The sequence below is a fragment of the Stigmatopora nigra genome, chromosome 17 (genome assembly GCF_051989575.1).
Source record: "Stigmatopora nigra isolate UIUO_SnigA chromosome 17, RoL_Snig_1.1, whole genome shotgun sequence".
In the NCBI taxonomy this organism is placed as follows: Eukaryota; Metazoa; Chordata; class Actinopteri; order Syngnathiformes; family Syngnathidae; genus Stigmatopora; species Stigmatopora nigra.
This window is the reverse complement of record NC_135524.1, coordinates 1,048,333-1,070,244: the sequence shown is the minus strand read 5'-3', so window position 1 is coordinate 1,070,244 and position 21,912 is coordinate 1,048,333. Positions and strand designations below refer to the sequence as shown.

The window sequence follows — 21,912 nt, the reverse complement described above, 5'->3', positions numbered from 1 at the left end:
TAATCCCTCAAGTCATCACCATTTTCATTAGTCAATTTTTTTGGAATTTGGATGTCCTGAAACCGACCGGGAAGCAGAACTTTGCTCTCGGCTTGTTTGTCTTCTCCCGAGCCGGGTCAATGACCCACCCAGCCACCGAATCGGTGGTCTTTATGCTGAGATTTCCCCAGGCATCGTCCCTCATAGCGTGGATCTCTCGGAATGACCAAGATGATGCGGAATTTTGCGCTCCTGGTTCCTATGCTGCTCTTGGCTTGGCCATGGACCATCCAGACACAATTTCTTTACCCCACGCAGGAGAACTTTGACCTTACGAGGGTGAGTTGTCATTGGTTGCCCAATTCTGGGTGAGCCAATCCATTTGTTGTTGTTTTTTTGACAATTATTCTTATAGACGTCCTTTTTTTATTTACTTTTATTGTTATTTTAAATACTGTTTATCTTCATGATAGATATAAAAGAGCCAGAATTTACTTTTGGGCCGATTTACCATCTAAAAGACAACTTTTTCCCCAAAAAAATTGTCATTTTGAGCATTTTGAGATGTTTTTTTCGTTGTAATATCCTGTTTTTTGGTGGTTTTTTGGTGGGTGTGAACAGATTTTGAGTATGGGTCAATTATAGCCTGCAATGTGAATATAAATACAGTCATACCTTGACATACGAGTGTCCAAACATGAGAAAAAATTGAGATAGAAGGAAAATTCAGAGCAAATTTTGATTTTGAGATGTTTTTTCATTGTAAAATTCTGTTTTTTGTGTTTTTTTGGAGGGTTTAAACATTCATTTGTATTTAGTTCATAGATTTGAGATACGAGTGTATTGACATCCAAGCTGGTTCCCACAAAGATCGTATCTCAAGGTAGTGAAGATAGTACTTTGCGTTTTTTTGATTATTGTGTCCTTATCTGGTCCACATTATCCACAAAAAATGAGGGATTAGTGTATTTTTTCTAGATTATACATAGATTATTCTAGATTTTTCTGTTAAGCACACAGATAGATATACTTTACTCATATTAGATTGTAAACTGCAATTATGTTTTTTTAAGGACACTTTTCTCATGTCAAGCCTATTTTTTTGCAGTTTTTGGGGACGTGGCATGACATTGCTGTGGCCAAGATATCTCCAAATTTGGATCACCACAAAAAGGAGTCGGCCATTGGCAAACTGGTTCTGCAGAGAGGAGGAGCCATGATGGATAAACTGGAAATGACCAAAACAGTACTCAAGTCAGTATATAGTCAAAAAAATATAAATTATAGATTATAAGACATGTTAAAGTGAATACTGGATATGATATACATAAGTATATCTTGTGTATTTGTTCAGGAATGGCATTTGTAAAGAGAAAACTGCAGAATATACTCTCACTGAAGTACCAGGAAATTTCCAATTTGCAAGTACTGCATTTTTTTATTTCATAAATGAGCCTAGGATGACATCAAAATTAATATTTTGATTAATTGCACTTTGTTCTTTTCAGAATTGGGAGCTGAAGTGGACGCTTATGTGGTGCATACCAACTATGTGGAATATGCAATCATGATTATGGTTAAAAATGTATCCCCGGATCAGAGTTCCATCTCTATAAAGTTATACAGTGAGTTTTGGAAATATTACTTTGTTTGAGTGTTTGTTAGTTTGGGATGTAAAGGAAATTGAACCCTCCACCCACCCACAGGTCGAACCATGGACGTGAGGGACACGCTGCTGGATGACTTTAAAAGACTGGCCATTGAGCAAGGCATGAGCAATGACGATATTATCATTAAACTAGACAAAGGTGAGCTACTACACTTCATTTCAATGGAAGCTTTATTTACATTTAAAAAAAAATGAAATGGTATATTATTTCAGGGGATTGTGTTCCTGGAGAGGTGGTGGAAGACTTGCCAAGTATTTTCGAGGTATTTTGCATTGACTGATGTTGATAATTGTTTAAAAAATAAGTAAAAAATTGAAATTTGTGCTACAGAGGATGAAGAGAAACGCAGCACCAGCGATGCCAATGGAAGACTTGGAATTGGACGGTTCTGGCGATGACATGCTCGTGTTTAACGGATCAGGTACGGTGCTCGGACTTTTGGTCGCCGGTCAAATGGTGACAGGGAGTTTACTGTTGAAAGCAGCTCTCAAAATTATATTCATGAGAGAGAGTTTAATATCTAAGAGAGAGTTTAATATCTAGGTACTGTTGAAACTAGCGCTCAAAATTGTATTCATGATTGAGTTTAATATCTAAATATCTACTGTTGATTCATGAGAGAGGGTTTAATATCGAAGTACTGTTGAAAAGTAGATATTTAGATATTAAACTATCTTGTGAATATAATTTTGAGAGCTGGTTTCAACAGTACTTAGATATCAAACAGTACTTAGATATTTGTCAGTACTTGGATATTGAACAGCACTTGGATATTGAACAGTACTTGGATATTAAACAGTACTTCGATATTAAACAGTACTTCGATATTAAACAGTACTTGGATATTTAATAGTACTTAGATATTTAATAGTACTTGGATATTTAATAGTACTTAGATATTGAATAGTACTTAGATATTGAATAGTACTTAGATATTAAACAGTACTTGGATATTTAATAGTACTTAGATATTGAATAGTACTTAGATATTGAATAGTACTTAGATATTGAATAGTACTTAGATATTGAATAGTACTTAGATATTAAACAGTACTTCGATATTAGACAGTACTTAGATATTAGACAGTACTTCGATATTAGACAGTACTTAGATATTAAACAATACTCAGATGATAAACAATACTCAGATATTAGACAATACTTAGATATTAGACAGTACTTAGATATTAAACCATCTCTCTTAGATATTGAACTCATGAATATATTTTTGAGAGCTGGTTTCAACAGTAAACTAACAGTAAAAAAAAAATGTATCCCAACGACTATTGGTGGTCTTGGTTCTCCTTTTTAGAGTCTTGCAGTCTGGGAGCCGAAGCGGGTCCCTGTTTTGGCATATTCCAACGCTTCTTCTACAACTCCAGCGCCATGACTTGCCAGACATTTCATTACGGGGGTTGCATGGGCAACAAGAACAACTTTAAGACGGAGAAGGAGTGTCTCCAGCGCTGTCGCACCGAGGGTACGTACCAATAACCTCCTCGTTATCACCAAAAAATGATAAACTGTCCGCCAATATCTGCCCTCCAGCCGTATGTCGCCTACCCTTGACCGCCATGGCGTGTACCGGGGAGCCCACCTACTGGTCTTTTGACGCCACCTTGGGCGAGTGTGTGTCCTACAAAGAAAACTTCTGCCAAACCAATGGCAACAAGTTCTACAGCAAGGCCGAGTGTGAAGAGTATTGCGGACTCAAAGGTGGGTCCCACCCAGGGATAAATATGGTGTGTATTCTTCATTTTTTGTTGTTTTTTAACAGATGTCGGAATCCTGAAAGAAGATTGAGGGAAAATTCCAAGCTACTAAAGTATGCGTCTTCACCAAAATACTTGTTAAAGATAACAAAAAACTTCCAACTAATAAATCAAGACATTAAATCAGCAATTTTAATGTTATTTTCACATTATTTGCACAAAAAAATGCCAGTAAATCAAAGTATAATATTTAAATATTGTAGTATAATGTCAACATAGTCGGAAAAAAACAGCTAACTTTGTTTGACATAAATAATTTTTGTATATTTTTTATGTTTTATACAAAAGATAAGGAGCCCAGAAAATGAATGAATGCTTTACAGAATTAATTTTTCATTTAAAATTTCTTGCCTGAATTTTTGCAACAAAAGTCATCAACTTTATATATATTTTTTAATTTATTTAGCAGGTTTTTCAAGGTGGAGGTGAGTCAAGCAATTTTCTTCTTGTTGTTGTTGTTAGTGTGTACTTCTCAGAGTACTCTAAATTTCAAAGAAGTGTCCACAAGGGGGCAACATTTAGCTGTTCACAGATTTGGGTTAGTTGCCACTTATGCTAATGTTTTATAGCCAATCTATATCTCTGACTATAGCCAATGGCTACATTAATTGTCATTTCAGTTTAGCAAAAATTAAATTCACTTTGAAATGAAAATACTAGTAAAAAAAAAATTAAGGTTGAAGCAAACCAGAGGGCGCAAGAGAGACAAAAAATGGTTGCTATGCGTATGATAGCAAAAAGTGCAGCCATTATTTATATGCACACATATTGCATCAAAAATAATAACTGATGAAGATATAAGAGACTAGAATAGGTTAATTCCCAAAATTATATTCTTATCACTCAAAATATTAATTTGCCTTTATTAATGTTGTCATTGTTTTTGCTCCAGGTTAACTTGGGCCTTCAATTTATTTAAAGGGTCGACCAATAATTTTTTTGGTATTAATATGGTGTTAGAAAAGGGTTATAGGTATGGTACCCTGACAAAATGAACATAAGTAAAGGGTCATGGGTATGGTTCCCTGACAAAATCAACATAAGTAGATTTTCTTGGCTTGTTATTAATTTTTAGAGTTGTTTTTAATCAAGTTTTTATTTTTTTTCAGCCCCGCTCCAAAAAAAATCTCTGTGAAGGAGCCAGGTTTCCTGCTCTTAGTTCCCAGAGTTCCCGGCTTGCGCTAGTAGAATGCTGGGAATATCCGGAGAGGAAAAGGAAGTGACATCACCAGGTTGACCTTCCGTACCGGCCCGCCGTATCACCTGCCCCGTCCGTGTTCACAGACGAGTAGAGAGAGAGAGAGAGAGTGACAACTTATTGTATGTGAGTTCCCACGGTGAGTGGCAGGAAGTGATAGCTTGGATTGGTCGCATGGAAACTTTCCAATGCCTGAGCATAACACACTGTGCGTAACATTTATGTTACACTACCTTTTGTGCTTTCAAATTGTGTTTTGGCTATTTAGTACACCCGTTTTTTTTGATAACCAGCTTTCAAACAGTTTTTTTACATGGGTAGGTTTAACATGATAATATAGGGGTGGGTAAACTCCAGCACCCCTTGCGAACCTTCCAAGTAGATTCTTGATTGGAAAAATGAAACATTGTTTTACAGGATTTAAAAATGTTCAGATTAAATATGAAATAGACTCCATGAGAAAGGTTTTTATGGAAAGAAATATTTTTTTTTATGGTTACTGGATTTAATGATGTCTGAGGCAACAAGTGCTTTTAATGAGTTTTTTTTCTTGAAAAGTTGCGCCGTTTTAAGATGTTTTGAGACGAGGACGAGGTGACAAATAGAAGCAGCTCATGAATGAAGCTCCTTTCTTTGCTTTGTCCAACAACAGTGTACGTATTCTCCTCACGTTCTGGCCCAAAACATGCTGAGCTTTGCGTTTATCGCTCTTGGCTATTTTCTGCAAAAACCTGTACTCAAAATATTCCTCTAAAATATGATGTTAAAATATAAGGCCTATTCAGATTGAGGGACCTTTTAAGGGGTCATCTTATAGGATATGTATATGAATCTGGCAGACAAAATTCTAAATATCAACATTTTCCAAATGATATATTATACAGCATAGACCACTGGTGTCAAAGTGGCGGCCCGGGGGCCGAATCTGGCCCGCCGCATCATTTTGTGCGGTCCGAAAAAGTTAATTGAGTGCTGACTTTCTGTTTTAGGATCAATTTAAAATGAGTATAGATATATATTACATTTCCTGATTTTTTCCCCTTTTAAATCAAAAATTGTCTTTTTTAATCAATTTTTTTCTGTTTTTAGTTAAAAAATCATTTTGTAAAATCTAAAAATATATGAAAAAATAGTTAAAATTATTATTGTTTTAGATCTATAAAAAACTGAATATTCAGGGTTTTTAATGTAGTTCATTTAATCCATATATTAAAAAAATCTAGATATTAGATCTAAAATGGTCCGACCCACATAAAATGGCAAATCTGACACCCTTATCATATCTTACCTTATCTAATCTTACCTCATCTAACTTTTAATAGAATCCTATAGCTAATCAGACATGATTTGAAGTGTGAAATATGACATGTTTATTTTCCCTCCCTCAAAATGGCCGTCTAATTTTCCTTTTCACCGCTTTATGGCATCATTGCATTCAGCAGGAGTTCCTTCATCACTGCATCCTTCGTATGTGTGTGCGCTTTGGGGCTGGGGGGTGCTGGAGGCAGGACAATGGGCTGTAAGGGGGCTGAGTGAATAGCACCATTGAGTGTGCTCAGCCAAACAGAAAAGCATCTTCCATCTCACTTCAAACCGCACAGTTTCACTCTGTATAAGTAGGCCTTTATTCTCTGTAATTACTCCCTGACACACATGCATGCGCGCACGTACATCAACACACACACACACACACTGATACGCACACATGTACAAATTTACAGTATTTGTACTTGGGCGTAAACGTAGAGTACTTTTTCACGCGGGTTTTTCACAGATACGAGTCAGGATATAACATCAAGTTTATGACAATAAATGGGAAAATTTGAACACATTTTTGTGTGTGATCGTAAAAAAAACAAAATAGTATAGTAAGGCTTTTTTAATTAAAAAACTACAGTATAATAAGGCTTTTTCCCTCCAAGAAACAACATATTATAGTTGAAGTCAATACTTTTTTCCAATATTGATCTAGTTTTTGTGCCCGTTTTCTATAATATTTCATATTCCATCTGTTTTAGGACAATCCAACGAGTCAATTGAATTATTTGTTGACTTGATAACCTTCTTGACCACATTTTTTTCATTTTTCATCCAGATTTGGGACCAAAACCGGGTATAGAACCACCAACCATAAAGCCAAGACCTATACATGAAGGACTACCAACATAAATACCAGTAAGTACTACATTCCTCTTATCTATTTGATCAAAACCCACTTTCCTACTAAAGCACCACCCCAAAAAACTACAAATCTCCAAACTACAAATCTCCCCCATCTTTCTTTTTAATTTCCATCGTTAAATAGTGCGAAAGATTCCCATGCCACTTAATATATGTACGCGGGGAAGGTTTTATGACGGCTAAATGGAGGCGTCCGACGTAAGCCGATGAATGGCAAGGTTGGAAAAACAAAGCGGAGACATTTTGGCTCCCAATGGCAGCAACAGATGTGTCCCAATGTGTTAACAACCTAATTCACGGTAAGCCCCCTTTTTTTTGGACAAGGGGCATTATACGTAGTAAGCGGGTTGCCAGACGACCACAATCCAGGGATGCGGCATCATCATCATCATCCGCGATCTGTCAACATCGTGCTGGGCCATTTAAAGTCGTTAGCCTACATTGTGCTATAAGCCATGCACACAATCCTCCATTTTAAAGCCACTGTTGAACTGTAGGTAGGGTACTTTTAGTCATATTTTTGGATTCATCATTAAATATTTGTTTTGGCACTGTAGACAGACAATTTAAATGTACTTTTAGTCTATCAAGAGGGTGGTCCCGGAACTGAACGGGGATGGGATTTTCCCTTACTTTATTAATTTCATACAGTAAGCTATTTGTTATGAAGCGTCAAATAGAAGATAACGACAATGTTGCAAATCTTCAAGGACACATCCGGCTTGAGGAAGTTTGAGACTCATGGCGTTCTGACTAGAAACTGGAAAAATACATTTTTTAAATAGGAGACCCACTTCAATACATAATAATAATGATAATAATAATAATAGTTATAATAGTTTTAATAATAAAACTAATAATTGTAATAATTGTAATAATAAAAATAATAATTGTAATAGTAGTAATAGTAGTAATAGTTGTAAAAGTTGTAAAAGTTTTAGTAGTTGTAATAGTTGTAATAGTTGTAATAGTTGTAATAGTTGTAATAGTAGTAATAGTAGTAATAATTTTAAAAATAGTAACACTAGTAATAATATTAATAATAGTAATCCTGATCCTTACAATACCCTTTAATCTTTAATCAACATTGTAAAATTCACTCTTACATCTTACCTAGCTACCTTTGATTAAACTTATTCTCACATAACACACTGTGCCAAAAAAATATACAATTATGAATCCAAAAACAACACTAAAAATCCCATACCTACTCAGTCCAGCTGGGCAGGGTCATGACACCAGTGCTCCCTATCCTGACTTCTGTGTGTACTTGTAGTACACACAGTAAAAAGGATGCCCTATACACAATATCGTCTCCTGTGTGTATGTGTGTATCACAACCCCAAAACTTTACTGTATTCCCATTAATATGTATACTGCAACATGCCTGTTTTTTTTGTAGTCGATGTATGTGCTGGAATGGCATGAGATGCAAAGACAAAGAGAACAAGCAGCAAATGTATGTGAAGCCCATGTGTGCATGTCAGCCTTGGCTCGGGGGCGAGAGGGGTTGCGGTTCCATATGGGCGAACCCCCCACTAGCCTGCCTTGCCTAACAAACAGGCAGATGTCAAATAGGACATGGCTCCCCTGATGGGGCACAGGGTCACACTACACAGGCTAAATAACACAAGAGTAGAGAGAGAGAGGGATGCTTTCCTGCCAAAAAAAAAAAATCCTTGCTCTAAAATACAACCCCCCTCCCTCCCCAGACCCCCCCCCCCCTTTAAAGCACAATGAAAGAGATGTACCAACAGATGACACAACGTAACATGCCAATACACACGGTGACAGCATCCAAGTTGAATTCAATGTGTGTAGTCAGATTTGGGTTCATGGAATTGGGTTGCCATCATTTTGACAAAAACGTTAAAAAAATGACATAGTATAGTAAGGCTTTTTCCTAGAAAATGACTTCGTATAGTAAGGCTGTTTTTCTTTAAAAAAACACAGTATAGTAAGGCATTTTTTCCTAAAAATCGACATAGTATAGTAAGGCTTTTTTCCCCTAAAAACGACATAGTATCATAAAGCTTTTTTCAACTGTTTAGCCTTAATTTAGAAGTTTATTCCCCATTTCTAACATTTTGTCCACCTGTTACTTCTTCCCCTTTGATAACAGATCCCACAAATGGAACCTACCAACACACGAGCCGCACTATGTGAAGACATCTGTCACCTCTCACCTCACTCACGGTAATTCTGCGGGCGCAACAATTTCTCTTAAAAAAACCTAACCAACTCCAAACGTATTGCCTCCTTCTCTCCACAGGGGGGGACACAAACCAACGCCAGGACAGGTGTGTACGAGTCTACCATCCAGGACAAAGCCCCGGAATGGCCGTCCACATGCGGGAACGTAAACATACTCACACACCCACCCACACCCACCCACACACATATTGGTGAATAGCCAGGCCTGCCGGGCAGGAGTAGGGTTACTTTACATACTGCACTTACAGCTGCCTTTACCACCGGGGTATAAAACGGATTTGAATGAGAAAGAGGGGAAACAGAGGAGGCCAGGGAGGAGGAGGGTTGATGATGGGGGGGGATGTAGTAGGGGGGTATGGGGGTCCTCCTTTTGTGTAACAGGAGGTCTGCTGCTGTTCTGCCATGGCTATGGAGATGGAGGGAGTGGGGTCATTCCAACTCCCCCTATTTTTTTTTACTATAGGCCGGCTATTCTGCCCTTCCAGGACCCCCCCACCCCCCAAAACATTGCACTCCCTCCTCATCCTCTCTCCAGCCGGGGCCTTCCTCCCTATTAGCATAGCAGCTGCCCGATGCAAGCTTGCAGGGTGGGGACCGGCCAGGTTGGTGTGTGCATATGTGCCAGAGTGGGTGGGGGGCCCATGGGGGGCGGGCGGGGGTCCAGTCAATGGCGCTCCGTCTGGCTGGTGAATAGCAGCTAAAGCAGGCCCCCACGAGCGAGACAATGGCGATAGAGGGGAGGACGGGGAGGGGACGGACGAGGTCGGGGTGCACCGGGAGGGGAGACGGGGTGTAAGAATGAGGCCGTGAATGGAGCGCCTTGTCACCAAGCGCCGTGGAGAGGAGCGGCCAATCAAGTGAGGGAATGAAAGAGGAGTTCAAAAAGGAGCGATGGAGAGATGGGCCAACGCCACCTGTTTTGCCTCGCTTGCGTTATCTTGTTTTTTTTATTTCCCGTCTCACCCCCGGGAAGACTGTTTTTATTTGTGTAGAGAAAGTGCAACATCAGCATTTTCATAGTGATGCACCAAGTTAAATTCAATGGATATTGTGAGATAGAAATAGAACTAGTAGTAATAGTAGGGCTTTTTATTCGTCAAAATTGACATGGTATAGTAAAGCTTTTTATCGCCAAAAACGACATAGTATAGTAAGGCAATTTATTGCCAAAAACGACATAGTATAGTAAGGCTTTTTTATTCAAAAAAACGACATAGTATAGTAAGGCTTTTTTCTTCAAAAAAACAACATAGTATAGTAAGGCTTTTTTCTTCAAAAAAACGACATAGTATAGTAAGGCTTTTTTCTTCAAAAAACGACATAGTATAGTAAGGCTTTTTTTCTTCAAAAAACGACATAGTATAGTAAGGCTTTTTTATTCAAAAAAACAACATAGTATAGTAAGGCTTTTTTATTCAAAAAACGACATAGTATAGTAAGGCTTTTTTCTTCAAAAAAACGACATAGTATAGTAAGGCTTTTTTCTTCAAAAAAACGACATAGTATAGTAAGGCTTTTTTCTTCAAAAAACGACATAGTATAGTAAGGCTTTTTTTCTTCAAAAAACGACATAGTATAGTAAGGCTTTTTTCTTAAAAAAAACGACATAGTATAGTAAGGCTTTTTTATTCAAAAAAACGACATAGTATAGTAAGGCTTTTTTATTCAAAAAAACGACATAGTATAGTAAGGCTTTTTTATTCAAAAAAACGACATAGTATAGTAAGGCTTTTTTATTCAAAAAAACGACATAGTATAGTAAGGCTTTTTTATTCAAAAAAACGACATAGTATAGTAAGGCTTTTTTCTTCAAAAAAACGACATAGTATAGTAAGGCTTTTTTCTTCAAAAAACAACATAGTATAGTAAGGCTTTTTTCTTCAAAAAACAACATAGTATAGTAAGGCTTTTTTCTTCAAAAAACGACATAGTATAGTAAGGCTTTTTTCTTCAAAAAAACGACATAGTATAGTAAGGCTTTTTTCTTCAAAAAAACGACATAGTATAGTAAGGCTTTTTTATTCAAAAAAATGACATAGTATAGTAAGGCTTTTTTCTTCAAAAAAACGACATAGTATAGTAAGGCTTTTTTATTCAAAAAAACGACATAGTATAGTAAGGCTTTTTTATTCAAAAAACGACATAGTATAGTAAGGCTTTTTTCTTAAAAAAAACGACATAGTATAGTAAGGCTTTTTTCTTCAAAAAACGACATAGTATAGTAAGGCTTTTTTCTTCAAAAAAACGACATAGTATAGTAAGGCTTTTTTCTTCAAAAAAACGACATGGTATAGTAAGGCTTTTTTCTTCAAAAAAACGACATGGTATAGTAAGGCTTTTTTATTAAAAAAAACGACATAGTATAGTAAGGCTTTTTTATTCAAAAAAACGACATAGTATAGTAAGGCTTTTTTATTCAAAAAAACGACATAGTATAGTAAGGCTTTTTTCTTCAAAAAAACGACATAGTATAGTAAGGCTTTTTTATTCAAAAAACGACATAGTATAGTAAGGCTTTTTTATTCAAAAAACGACATAGTATAGTAAGGCTTTTTTCTTCAAAAAACGACATAGTATAGTAAGGCTTTTTTCTTCAAAAAACGACATAGTATAGTAAGGCTTTTTTCTTCAAAAAAACGACATAGTATAGTAAGGCTTTTTTCTTCAAAAAAACGACATAGTATAGTAAGGCTTTTTTATTAAAAAAAACGACATAGTATAGTAAGGCTTTTTTATTCAAAAAAACGACATAGTATAGTAAGGCTTTTTTATTCAAAAAAACGACATAGTATAGTAAGGCTTTTTTATTCAAAAAAACGACATAGTATAGTAAGGCTTTTTTATTCAAAAAACGACATAGTATAGTAAGGCTTTTTTATTCCAAAAAACGACATAGTATAGTAAGGCTTTTTTCTTCATAAAAACGACATAGTATAGTAAGGCTTTTTTATTCAAAAAACGACATAGTATAGTAAGGCTTTTTTATTCAAAAAACGACATAGTATAGTAAGGCTTTTTTCTTCAAAAAACGACATAGTATAGTAAGGCTTTTTTCTTCAAAAAACGACATAGTATAGTAAGGCTTTTTTCTTCAAAAAAACGACATAGTATAGTAAGGCTTTTTTCTTCAAAAAAACGACATAGTATAGTAAGGCTTTTTTCTTCAAAAAAACGACATAGTATAGTAAGGCTTTTTTATTAAAAAAAACGACATAGTATAGTAAGGCTTTTTTATTCAAAAAAACGACATAGTATAGTAAGGCTTTTTTATTCAAAAAAACGACATAGTATAGTAAGGCTTTTTTATTCAAAAAACGACATAGTATAGTAAGGCTTTTTTATTCCAAAAAACGACATAGTATAGTAAGGCTTTTTTCTTCAAAAAACGACATAGTATAGTAAGGCTTTTTTATTCAAAAAACGACATAGTATAGTAAGGCTTTTTTATTCCAAAAAACGACATAGTATAGTAAGGCTTTTTTATTCCAAAAAACGACATAGTATAGTAAGGCTTTTTTCTTCAAAAAACGACATAGTATAGTAAGGCTTTTTTCTTCAAAAAACGACATAGTATAGTAAGGCTTTTTTCTTCAAAAAACGACATAGTATAGTAAGGCTTTTTTCTTCAAAAAACGACATAGTATAGTAAGGCTTTTTTCTTCAAAAAAACGACATAGTATAGTAAGGCTTTTTTCTTCATAAAAACGACATAGTATAGTAAGGCTTTTTTATTCAAAAAAACGACATAGTATAGTAAGGCTTTTTTCTTCAAAAAAACGACATAGTATAGTAAGGCTTTTTTCTTCAAAAAAACGACATAGTATAGTAAGGCTTTTTTATTCAAAAAACGACATAGTATAGTAAGGCTTTTTTATTCAAAAAAACGACATAGTATAGTAAGGCTTTTTTATTCAAAAAACGACATAGTATAGTAAGGCTTTTTTATTCAAAAAACGACATAGTATAGTAAGGCTTTTTTCTTCAAAAAAACGACATAGTATAGTAAGGCTTTTTTATTCAAAAAACGACATAGTATAGTAAGGCTTTTTTATTCAAAAAACGACATAGTATAGTAAGGCTTTTTTCTTAAAAAAAACGACATAGTATAGTAAGGCTTTTTTCTTCAAAAAACGACATAGTATAGTAAGGCTTTTTTCTTCAAAAAAACGACATAGTATAGTAAGGCTTTTTTCTTCAAAAAAACGACATGGTATAGTAAGGCTTTTTTCTTCAAAAAAACGACATGGTATAGTAAGGCTTTTTTATTAAAAAAAACGACATAGTATAGTAAGGCTTTTTTATTCAAAAAAACGACATAGTATAGTAAGGCTTTTTTATTCAAAAAAACGACATAGTATAGTAAGGCTTTTTTCTTCAAAAAAACGACATAGTATAGTAAGGCTTTTTTATTCAAAAAACGACATAGTATAGTAAGGCTTTTTTATTCAAAAAACGACATAGTATAGTAAGGCTTTTTTCTTCAAAAAACGACATAGTATAGTAAGGCTTTTTTCTTCAAAAAACGACATAGTATAGTAAGGCTTTTTTCTTCAAAAAAACGACATAGTATAGTAAGGCTTTTTTCTTCAAAAAAACGACATAGTATAGTAAGGCTTTTTTATTAAAAAAAACGACATAGTATAGTAAGGCTTTTTTATTCAAAAAAACGACATAGTATAGTAAGGCTTTTTTATTCAAAAAAACGACATAGTATAGTAAGGCTTTTTTATTCAAAAAAACGACATAGTATAGTAAGGCTTTTTTATTCAAAAAACGACATAGTATAGTAAGGCTTTTTTATTCCAAAAAACGACATAGTATAGTAAGGCTTTTTTCTTCATAAAAACGACATAGTATAGTAAGGCTTTTTTATTCAAAAAACGACATAGTATAGTAAGGCTTTTTTATTCAAAAAACGACATAGTATAGTAAGGCTTTTTTCTTCAAAAAACGACATAGTATAGTAAGGCTTTTTTCTTCAAAAAACGACATAGTATAGTAAGGCTTTTTTCTTCAAAAAAACGACATAGTATAGTAAGGCTTTTTTCTTCAAAAAAACGACATAGTATAGTAAGGCTTTTTTCTTCAAAAAAACGACATAGTATAGTAAGGCTTTTTTATTAAAAAAAACGACATAGTATAGTAAGGCTTTTTTATTCAAAAAAACGACATAGTATAGTAAGGCTTTTTTATTCAAAAAAACGACATAGTATAGTAAGGCTTTTTTATTCAAAAAACGACATAGTATAGTAAGGCTTTTTTATTCCAAAAAACGACATAGTATAGTAAGGCTTTTTTCTTCAAAAAACGACATAGTATAGTAAGGCTTTTTTATTCAAAAAACGACATAGTATAGTAAGGCTTTTTTATTCCAAAAAACGACATAGTATAGTAAGGCTTTTTTATTCCAAAAAACGACATAGTATAGTAAGGCTTTTTTCTTCAAAAAACGACATAGTATAGTAAGGCTTTTTTCTTCAAAAAACGACATAGTATAGTAAGGCTTTTTTCTTCAAAAAACGACATAGTATAGTAAGGCTTTTTTCTTCAAAAAACGACATAGTATAGTAAGGCTTTTTTCTTCAAAAAAACGACATAGTATAGTAAGGCTTTTTTCTTCATAAAAACGACATAGTATAGTAAGGCTTTTTTATTCAAAAAAACGACATAGTATAGTAAGGCTTTTTTCTTCAAAAAAACGACATAGTATAGTAAGGCTTTTTTCTTCAAAAAAACGACATAGTATAGTAAGGCTTTTTTATTCAAAAAACGACATAGTATAGTAAGGCTTTTTTATTCAAAAAAACGACATAGTATAGTAAGGCTTTTTTATTCAAAAAACGACATAGTATAGTAAGGCTTTTTTATTCAAAAAACGACATAGTATAGTAAGGCTTTTTTCTTCAAAAAACGACATAGTATAGTAAGGCTTTTTTCTTCAAAAAAACGACATAGTATAGTAAGGCTTTTTTCTTCATAAAAACGACATAGTATAGTAAGGCTTTTTTCTTCATAAAAACGACATAGTATAGTAAGGCTTTTTTATTCAAAAAAACGACATAGTATAGTAAGGCTTTTTTCTTCAAAAAAACGACATAGTATAGTAAGGCTTTTTTATTCAAAAAAACGACATAGTATAGTAAGGCTTTTTTCTTCAAAAAACGACATAGTATAGTAAGGCTTTTTTCTTCAAAAAACGACATAGTATAGTAAGGCTTTTTTCTTCAAAAAAACGACATAGTATAGTAAGGCTTTTTTCTTCAAAAAAACGACATAGTATAGTAAGGCTTTTTTCTTCAAAAAAACGACATAGTATAGTAAGGCTTTTTTCTTCAAAAAACGACATAGTATAGTAAGGCTTTTTTCTTCAAAAAACGACATAGTATAGTAAGGCTTTTTTTCTTCAAAAAACGACATAGTATAGTAAGGCTTTTTTTCTTCAAAAAACGACATAGTATAGTAAGGCTTTTTTCTTCAAAAAACGACATAGTATAGTAAGGCTTTTTTCTTCAAAAAACGACATAGTATAGTAAGGCTTTTTATCGCCAAAAACGACATAGTATAGTAAGGCTATTTTCTTTAAAAATACAAAAAATGCATTGTGAGGCATTGGAACTAAAATTGTCAAATTTGACTTTACTGCATACATAAGGAATATTGGCTCACAAGGCTCATGTTCGTACAAGATATTTGTTGAATGTATGTTACAGCATGTAGGAAATGGACCCCACAAGTTTACACATTGTCTTGTTTGTTAACAGACTCGTAGCGGCACCCCTCCGGATTGCGCGTTCGTCCAGGAGTCTCCGGCGCCCCAGTGAGCGGACAGTTCACGCAGGTGTAGACGGAGGACTTTGCCGGATGGCAAATCCTCAGATCCGTAAGTCCAAAGGTCGTCAACATCATAACTTTGGTCACGTGACCTTCATGTCATTCATGGCGTCCAGTCGACAGGCCGCAGGAGAAGTTGGGACAGATGAACGTCGCCCCCGCCTTCGTCATGCCAGGTTCGAAACCGTGTCGCCACTGTAAAAAAATAAAAAGAAATGTTGGGCAGTGTTGAGAAATAATTGGCTATGTTTCATGAAAAATGCATTGGACAACGTGGGAGAGGATAGGAGAAGAAAAATGAGACATCCGTGGGTTCGAACCGTGTCACCGTCATCCGGCAGACCAGGATGTGGACGAGGGCGACTGGCAGAACAAAGTCACCATGCGACGAAATGCATTTCAGAGCAGTATAAGTGTTTGGGTGGTTTGCAGGCCAATTTTTTGTGTAAGTTGGTTTTAAATGTATGTTTAAAGTGTTTTATTAGTAAAAGGTAATTTGTCTAATGTTGCAGGTAACTTTCCCCGCTGAAGTGGCTAAGTATTTTCTTTAAGAGGGTGTTTGTGTAATTTGACTAAGTGTGCAAGCCATTGCCCTACTTGGCATGGTTATGTCCAATAGAACTATTTGGGTGGCTTATTTGAAATCCTAACTAATAACCAGAGTCTTTGATGTAATGATTAAATGTAAAATTTTATTTTTTAAAGTATTTTTCAGAAGAATTCATCTGAGTGCCTCCTGCGGGAAGCGAACCAGCGTCCACTCAGGCGGTAGGCGTATACGCAACCTTTGTGCTAAAGGGCACTCCAATGATTCCACTAAACTTCAAGCCACCAACTCTTTTCCTTCAGAGGGCGCTCTTGAAATTTGACTAAGTGTGCAAGCCATTGCCCTACTTGGCATGGTTATGTCCAATAGAACTATTTGGGTGGCTTATTTGAAATCTTAACTAATAACCAGAGTCTTTGATGTAATGATTAAATGTAAAATTGTATTTTTTAAAGTATTTTTCAGAAGAATTCAACTGAGTGCCTTCTGCGGGAAGCGAACCAGCGTCCACTCAGGCGGTAGGCGCATACTCAACCTTTGCGCTAAAGGGCACTCCAATCATCCCATTAAACTTCAAGCCACCAACTCTTTTCCTTCAGAGGGCGCTCTTGAAATTTGACTAAGTGTTTAAGTCACCTATATAGAGTATGGTCATGTTCAATAAAACTTTTTATGTGTCTTTGGTGTATTCTTTTAAAAAAAAAAAATTTTTTAGAGTATTTTTCAGCAAAAGGTAAAGGAACTGACGTCGCAGGTGGCTCTCCCCGCCGAAGGCGGGGAGAGTCACCAAGAATTCATTTCTGAGTGCCTGCTCCGGGAAGCGAACCAGCGTCCATCTGGGCGGTAGGCATATACTCAACCTTTGTACTATGTGAACCATCCCACCCTCCCACTTACTTCGCGCGCCCAAGTATTTTCTTTTAGAGGTCGATTGAAAATTTTGACTAAGTGTTTAAGCCACACCCACAAAAAAAAAAAAAATAAAGTATTAAGTGTGAGTGTCCAAGTATTTTGTTTTACAGGGCGCTGTGGAAATTTGACTAAGTGTTTAAGCCACCTCCTCCCAAAAAGAGTATGGTCCAGCCCACTCGGGTTTTTGGTTGACCTGAAAAGTGAGAAGTTGTAATCCTACCTGTGACCATTTGGATGGTAGGTTGGTGCTCCACTAAGTCGGCCACCTGGTGAAATGGACATCTTCCATCAGCGCCATCCACAGATGAGTCTAAGTAAAACAAGAAAAGAAAAAATATTATCTGCACAGCAACATGTATGTCTACTTATGTCAACTTACTTTTTTGTTTTCAGGTGTCCTCGCTCCACAGGTTGGGAAACCTTTTGGCTGGCAGAGTGTCCATCCCACAAGTCATCCATTTTTTGCCTATGTCCTTCATCTGAAAAAAATAAAAAAATATCAGCAAAGTATCTTTTGTTCTATTGTGTGACTCTGATTTAGAATAAGTATTTTTCATTCTAAAAACTTTTTTTGAAAGGGGATGTGGCTATCTATGCACACGCATTACTATACTAAGTCGATTTTTAAAAAGAAAAAAGCCTTACTATACTATGTCGTTTTTGACGAATAAAAAGCATTACTATACTATGTCGTTTTTGGCAATAAAAAAGCCTTACTATACTATGTCGTTTTTGGCGATAAAAAGCCTTACTATACTATGTCGTTTTTGAAGAGAAAAAGCCTTATTATACTAAGTCGTTTTTGACAAATAAAAAGCATTACTATACTATGTCGTTTTTAGCGATAAAAAGCCTTACTATACTATGTCGTTTTTGGCGATAAAAAGCCTTACTATACAATGTCGTTTTTTTGAAGAAAAAAAAGCCTTACTATACTATGTCGTTTTTGGCGATAAAAAGCCTTACTATACTATGTCGTTTTTTTGAAGAAAAAAAGCCTAACTATACTATGTCGTTTTTGGCGATAAAAAGCCTTACTATACTATGTCGTTTTTTTGAAGAAAAAAGCCTTACTATACTATGTCGTTTTTTTGAAGAAAAAAGCCTTACTATACTATGTCGTTTTTGGCGATAAAAGGCCTTACTATACCATGTCGTTTTTGGCGATAAAAGGCCTTACTATACTATGTCGTTTTTGGCGATAAAAAAGCCTTACTATACTATGTCGTTTTTGGCGAAAAAAAAAGCCTTACTATACTATGTCGTTTTTGGCGATAAAAAGCCTCACTATACTATGTCATTTTTTAAAGAAAAATGCCTTACTATACTATGTCATTTTTTTAAAGAAAAAAGCCTAACTATACTATGTCGTTTTTTTTTAAAGAAAAAAGCCTTACTATACTATGTCATTTTTTGAAGAAAAAAGCCTTACTATACTATGTCGTTTTTGGCGATAAAAAGCCTGACTATACTATGTCGTTTTTTAAAGAAAAAAGCCTTACTATTCTGTCATTTTTAAAAGAAAAAAGCCTTACTATACTATGTTGTTTTTTTTAAGAAAAAAGCCTTACTATACTATGTCGTTTTTTTTTGAAGAAAAAAGCCTTACTATACTATGTCGTTTTTCGCGATAAAAAGCCTTACTATACTATGCCGTTTTGTCCGAATAAAAAGCCTTACTTACTATGTCGTTTTTGGCAATAAAAGCCTTACTATACTATGTCGTTCTTTAAGGGAAAAATGCCTTACTATACTATGTCGTTCTTTAAGGGAAAAATGCCTTACTATACTATGTCGTTTTTTAAGGGAAAAATGCCTTACTATACTATGTCGTTTTTTAAGGGAAAAATGCCTTACTAAACTAAGTTGTTTTTTCTTAAGAAATACAAGCCTTACTGTACTATGTCGTTTTTTAAGAAACTGGATTGAATTGGAAAAGTCATCATTGAGCCTGCCTTTCTTTGTGCGATCTTTGAAACGATTAAAAAAACACTAAACGCAATTCGATTTGGAGATATTATGACGGAAAGTGGAACTATATATCTTTAGAGAAGCCTGTAATGTAGAAAACGGGAGCATTTCTTACCTTGTCGGCGGTATGCGTCGAGTACACAAAAATCAGCCATCGTCAAAAACAACAACTTCTTGGTGAACTTGTGTTCATGTCCTTTAACAAAAATGTTTTGGTTGAAGCTTGCCCAAATGAGGAAGTTTAGATCATGCTTTTAAAAAGCTGAAAAGATGTTTACAAACAAAACAAAGCATACAGGGTACGAAAACTTTTTTGTTTCGCTGACTCTTCCGGTCTGCTTCACTTCCGGCTCACCAATGTGACGTCAATTCCGGGGACGCTCTCGATCTTTTTTTTTTAATTTCATAGTTTGACATGAAAGCCTAGTCTTATGGGATCCTACGCCTTTATATCAAATCAAACGACATTATTTGAAATAAAAAATATATATACTGAACTACTTAATATAATGATCAGTCAAACAACAATTGGAGTTGAACCCAAGCTACCTGCATGGCAGTCAAGAGAGGGAACCTCTATGCCATGAAGCCACCACACGTTACTTTGTCATTAATAGAAAGTCTTGACTACACACAGTTGTTTCTATTTAAGGGAAAAATGATTCCAAACTGGGATTTGAACCCCCAGCAGTCCATATCACAGTCAGGTGAACAAACCTCTACACCATGAAGTAGACATACTGAACCCTGTCAATATTGAAAAGTCTTGACTACACACAGTTGCTTCTATTTAAGGGAAAAATGATTTCCAACTGGGATTTGAACCACCAACTAACCATATCACAGTCAGGTGAACAAACCTCTACACCATGAAGTAGACATACAGAATTATGCCATCATTGGAAAGTCTTTACTACAAATATATAGAAACAAAAATGGGAAAATGTTTAACAGCCGGGATTCGAACCCTGGCTGCACGAACGGTAGTCAGGAGAGCCAACCACTACACCACGAAGTCACCACACTTGACAATATCGTTAGAAAGTCTTGACTACACACAGTTGTTTCTATTAAAGGGAAAAATGATTCCCAACTGGGAATTGAACCACCAACTACCCATATCACAGTTAGGTGAACAAACCTCTACGCCATGAAGTAGACATACAGAACTTTGTCATTATTAGAAAGTCTTGACTACAAATATATAGAAACAACTAAAGGAAAAAATTCGGTAGGTGGGATTTGAACCCTGCCTGCCCGAACGGTAGTCAGGAGAGGGAATCAGCATCTGAAGTTCTGAGCAGTATCTTTGCCAATAGACCACAGTGACTTCTAAACTTTACAATTTGGAAGTTATATTTATCCTTTTCATTACTACAACAAAGAATTTGAAAATTGCAAAGAGGGGATTCGAACCCACGCCTGGATTGAACATCACCATCTCAAGTTCTGAGCAGTATCTTTGCCACTAGACCACAGTGACTTCTATACTTAACAATTTGGAAGTTAAATTTATCCTTTTCTTTACTACAAAAACTGAAGAAAAAAGCCTTACTATACTATGTCGCTTTTTGAATTAAAAAGCCTTACTATACTATGTCGTTTTTTTGAAGAAAAAAGCCTTACTATACTATGTCGTTTTTTTGAATAAAAAAGCCTTACTATACTATGTCGTTTTTTTGAAGAAAAAAGCCTTACTATACTATGTCGTTTTTTGAATTAAAAAGCCTTACTATACTATGTCGTTTTTTTGAAGAAAAAAGCCTTACTATACTATGTCGTTTTTTGAAGAAAAAAGCCTTACTATAGCATGTCGTTTTTTCGAAGAAAAAAGCCTTACTATACTATGTCGTTTTTTTGAATAAAAAAGCCTTACTATACTATGTCGTTTATTTGAAGAAAAAAAGCCTTACTATACTATGTCGTTTTTTGGAAGAAAAAAGCCTTACTATACTATGTCGTTTTTTGAAGAAAAAAGCCTTACTATACTATGTCGGTTTTTTTGAAAAAAAAGCCTTACTATACTATGTCGTTTTTTTAAGAGAAAAAGCCTTACTATACTATGTCATTTTGTACAAATAAAAAGCCTTACTATACTATGTCATTTTGTATAAATAAAAAGCCTTACTATACATTGTCGTCTCCCTTCATTTGCGTTCTGCCAAAGGTTGCAGGGGGTGCTGGAGCCTCTCTCAGCCAACGATGAGCAGCAGGCAGGAGACATTCTGAAATGATGGCCAAACAATCAAATGGGACAATGAGACAAACAACTGATCATTCATACCTAAGGACAACTAGGGAATACGTACTTGTTTTTTAAATAAAAAAGTCTTACAATACTACGTCTTTTTAAAGAATTCAAACATGAATAATGATAACACATTAACCAATTTTACACAATAAGATAAAGACCCCTCGACAAAAACATGAATTAATGAGGATTTTTACCAAATTTCCAGTCCTCTTCAAACCTGTGGAAAATTGTGAGCAAAGTTAATCGCATCAAAAAATTGGGAACAAAAGTTAGCATTCAAACATGAATAATGACAACATATTAACTTAACATTAACATTTTTTTTCACAATAATATCAAGAAAGTGAGCTCTCATCTGAGTTGGATTTGTGCAGGTAACCCAA

At 35.0% G+C, this 21,912-nt stretch overlaps 3 protein-coding genes and 2 long non-coding RNA genes across 6 annotated transcripts in view; 3 read left to right on the top strand and 2 right to left on the bottom strand.

Annotated features, from left to right (window-relative positions):
• The first annotated feature begins 129 nt into the window (after nt 1-129).
• On the top strand, nt 130-3,551 carry ambp (alpha-1-microglobulin/bikunin precursor). Its single transcript, XM_077738099.1, has 10 exons — nt 130-318; nt 1,088-1,233; nt 1,334-1,404; nt 1,488-1,604; nt 1,686-1,787; nt 1,862-1,911; nt 1,980-2,070; nt 2,962-3,129; nt 3,198-3,365; nt 3,427-3,551. Exons 1-10 carry the CDS (start codon nt 202-204, stop codon nt 3,450-3,452), a joined length of 1,056 nt encoding a protein of 351 aa, XP_077594225.1. The 5' UTR covers nt 130-201; the 3' UTR covers nt 3,453-3,551.
• A 688-nt stretch (nt 3,552-4,239) lies between these two features.
• Nucleotides 4,240-16,269, top strand: LOC144210939 (uncharacterized). Of its 2 annotated transcripts, XM_077737915.1 has the most exons (6): nt 4,240-4,758; nt 6,715-6,794; nt 8,923-8,996; nt 9,073-9,159; nt 15,776-15,894; nt 15,962-16,269. In XM_077737915.1, the coding sequence occupies exons 3-6, from the start codon at nt 8,932-8,934 to the stop codon at nt 16,075-16,077; spliced, it is 387 nt and encodes a 128-aa protein (XP_077594041.1). In that variant the 5' UTR covers nt 4,240-4,758; nt 6,715-6,794; nt 8,923-8,931; the 3' UTR covers nt 16,078-16,269. The 2 variants fall into 2 exon arrangements, with proteins under 2 accessions (XP_077594041.1, XP_077594040.1); XM_077737914.1 differs by having other exon boundaries at nt 15,776-16,269.
• Nucleotides 15,038-20,797, bottom strand: LOC144210941 (uncharacterized). Its single transcript, XR_013329489.1, has 4 exons — nt 19,391-20,797; nt 17,684-17,783; nt 17,525-17,614; nt 15,038-16,040 (listed from the first exon to the last, which is right to left on the bottom strand). It is a non-coding gene; the product is annotated as an uncharacterized LOC144210941 (long non-coding RNA).
• Nucleotides 16,277-17,814, top strand: LOC144210940 (uncharacterized). The gene is made up of 2 exons (XR_013329488.1): nt 16,277-17,618; nt 17,698-17,814. It is a non-coding gene; the product is annotated as an uncharacterized LOC144210940 (long non-coding RNA).
• A 591-nt stretch (nt 20,798-21,388) lies between the features above and the next one.
• Nucleotides 21,389-21,912, bottom strand: part of exd3 (exonuclease 3'-5' domain containing 3) — a 34,262-nt gene continuing 33,738 nt past the window's right edge. Inside the window, exon 22 of the mRNA XM_077738181.1 lies at nt 21,389-21,500. Coding sequence (XP_077594307.1) covers nt 21,468-21,500 — 33 coding nt within the window. The 3' untranslated portion in view covers nt 21,389-21,467. The remainder of the gene's footprint in view (nt 21,501-21,912) is intronic.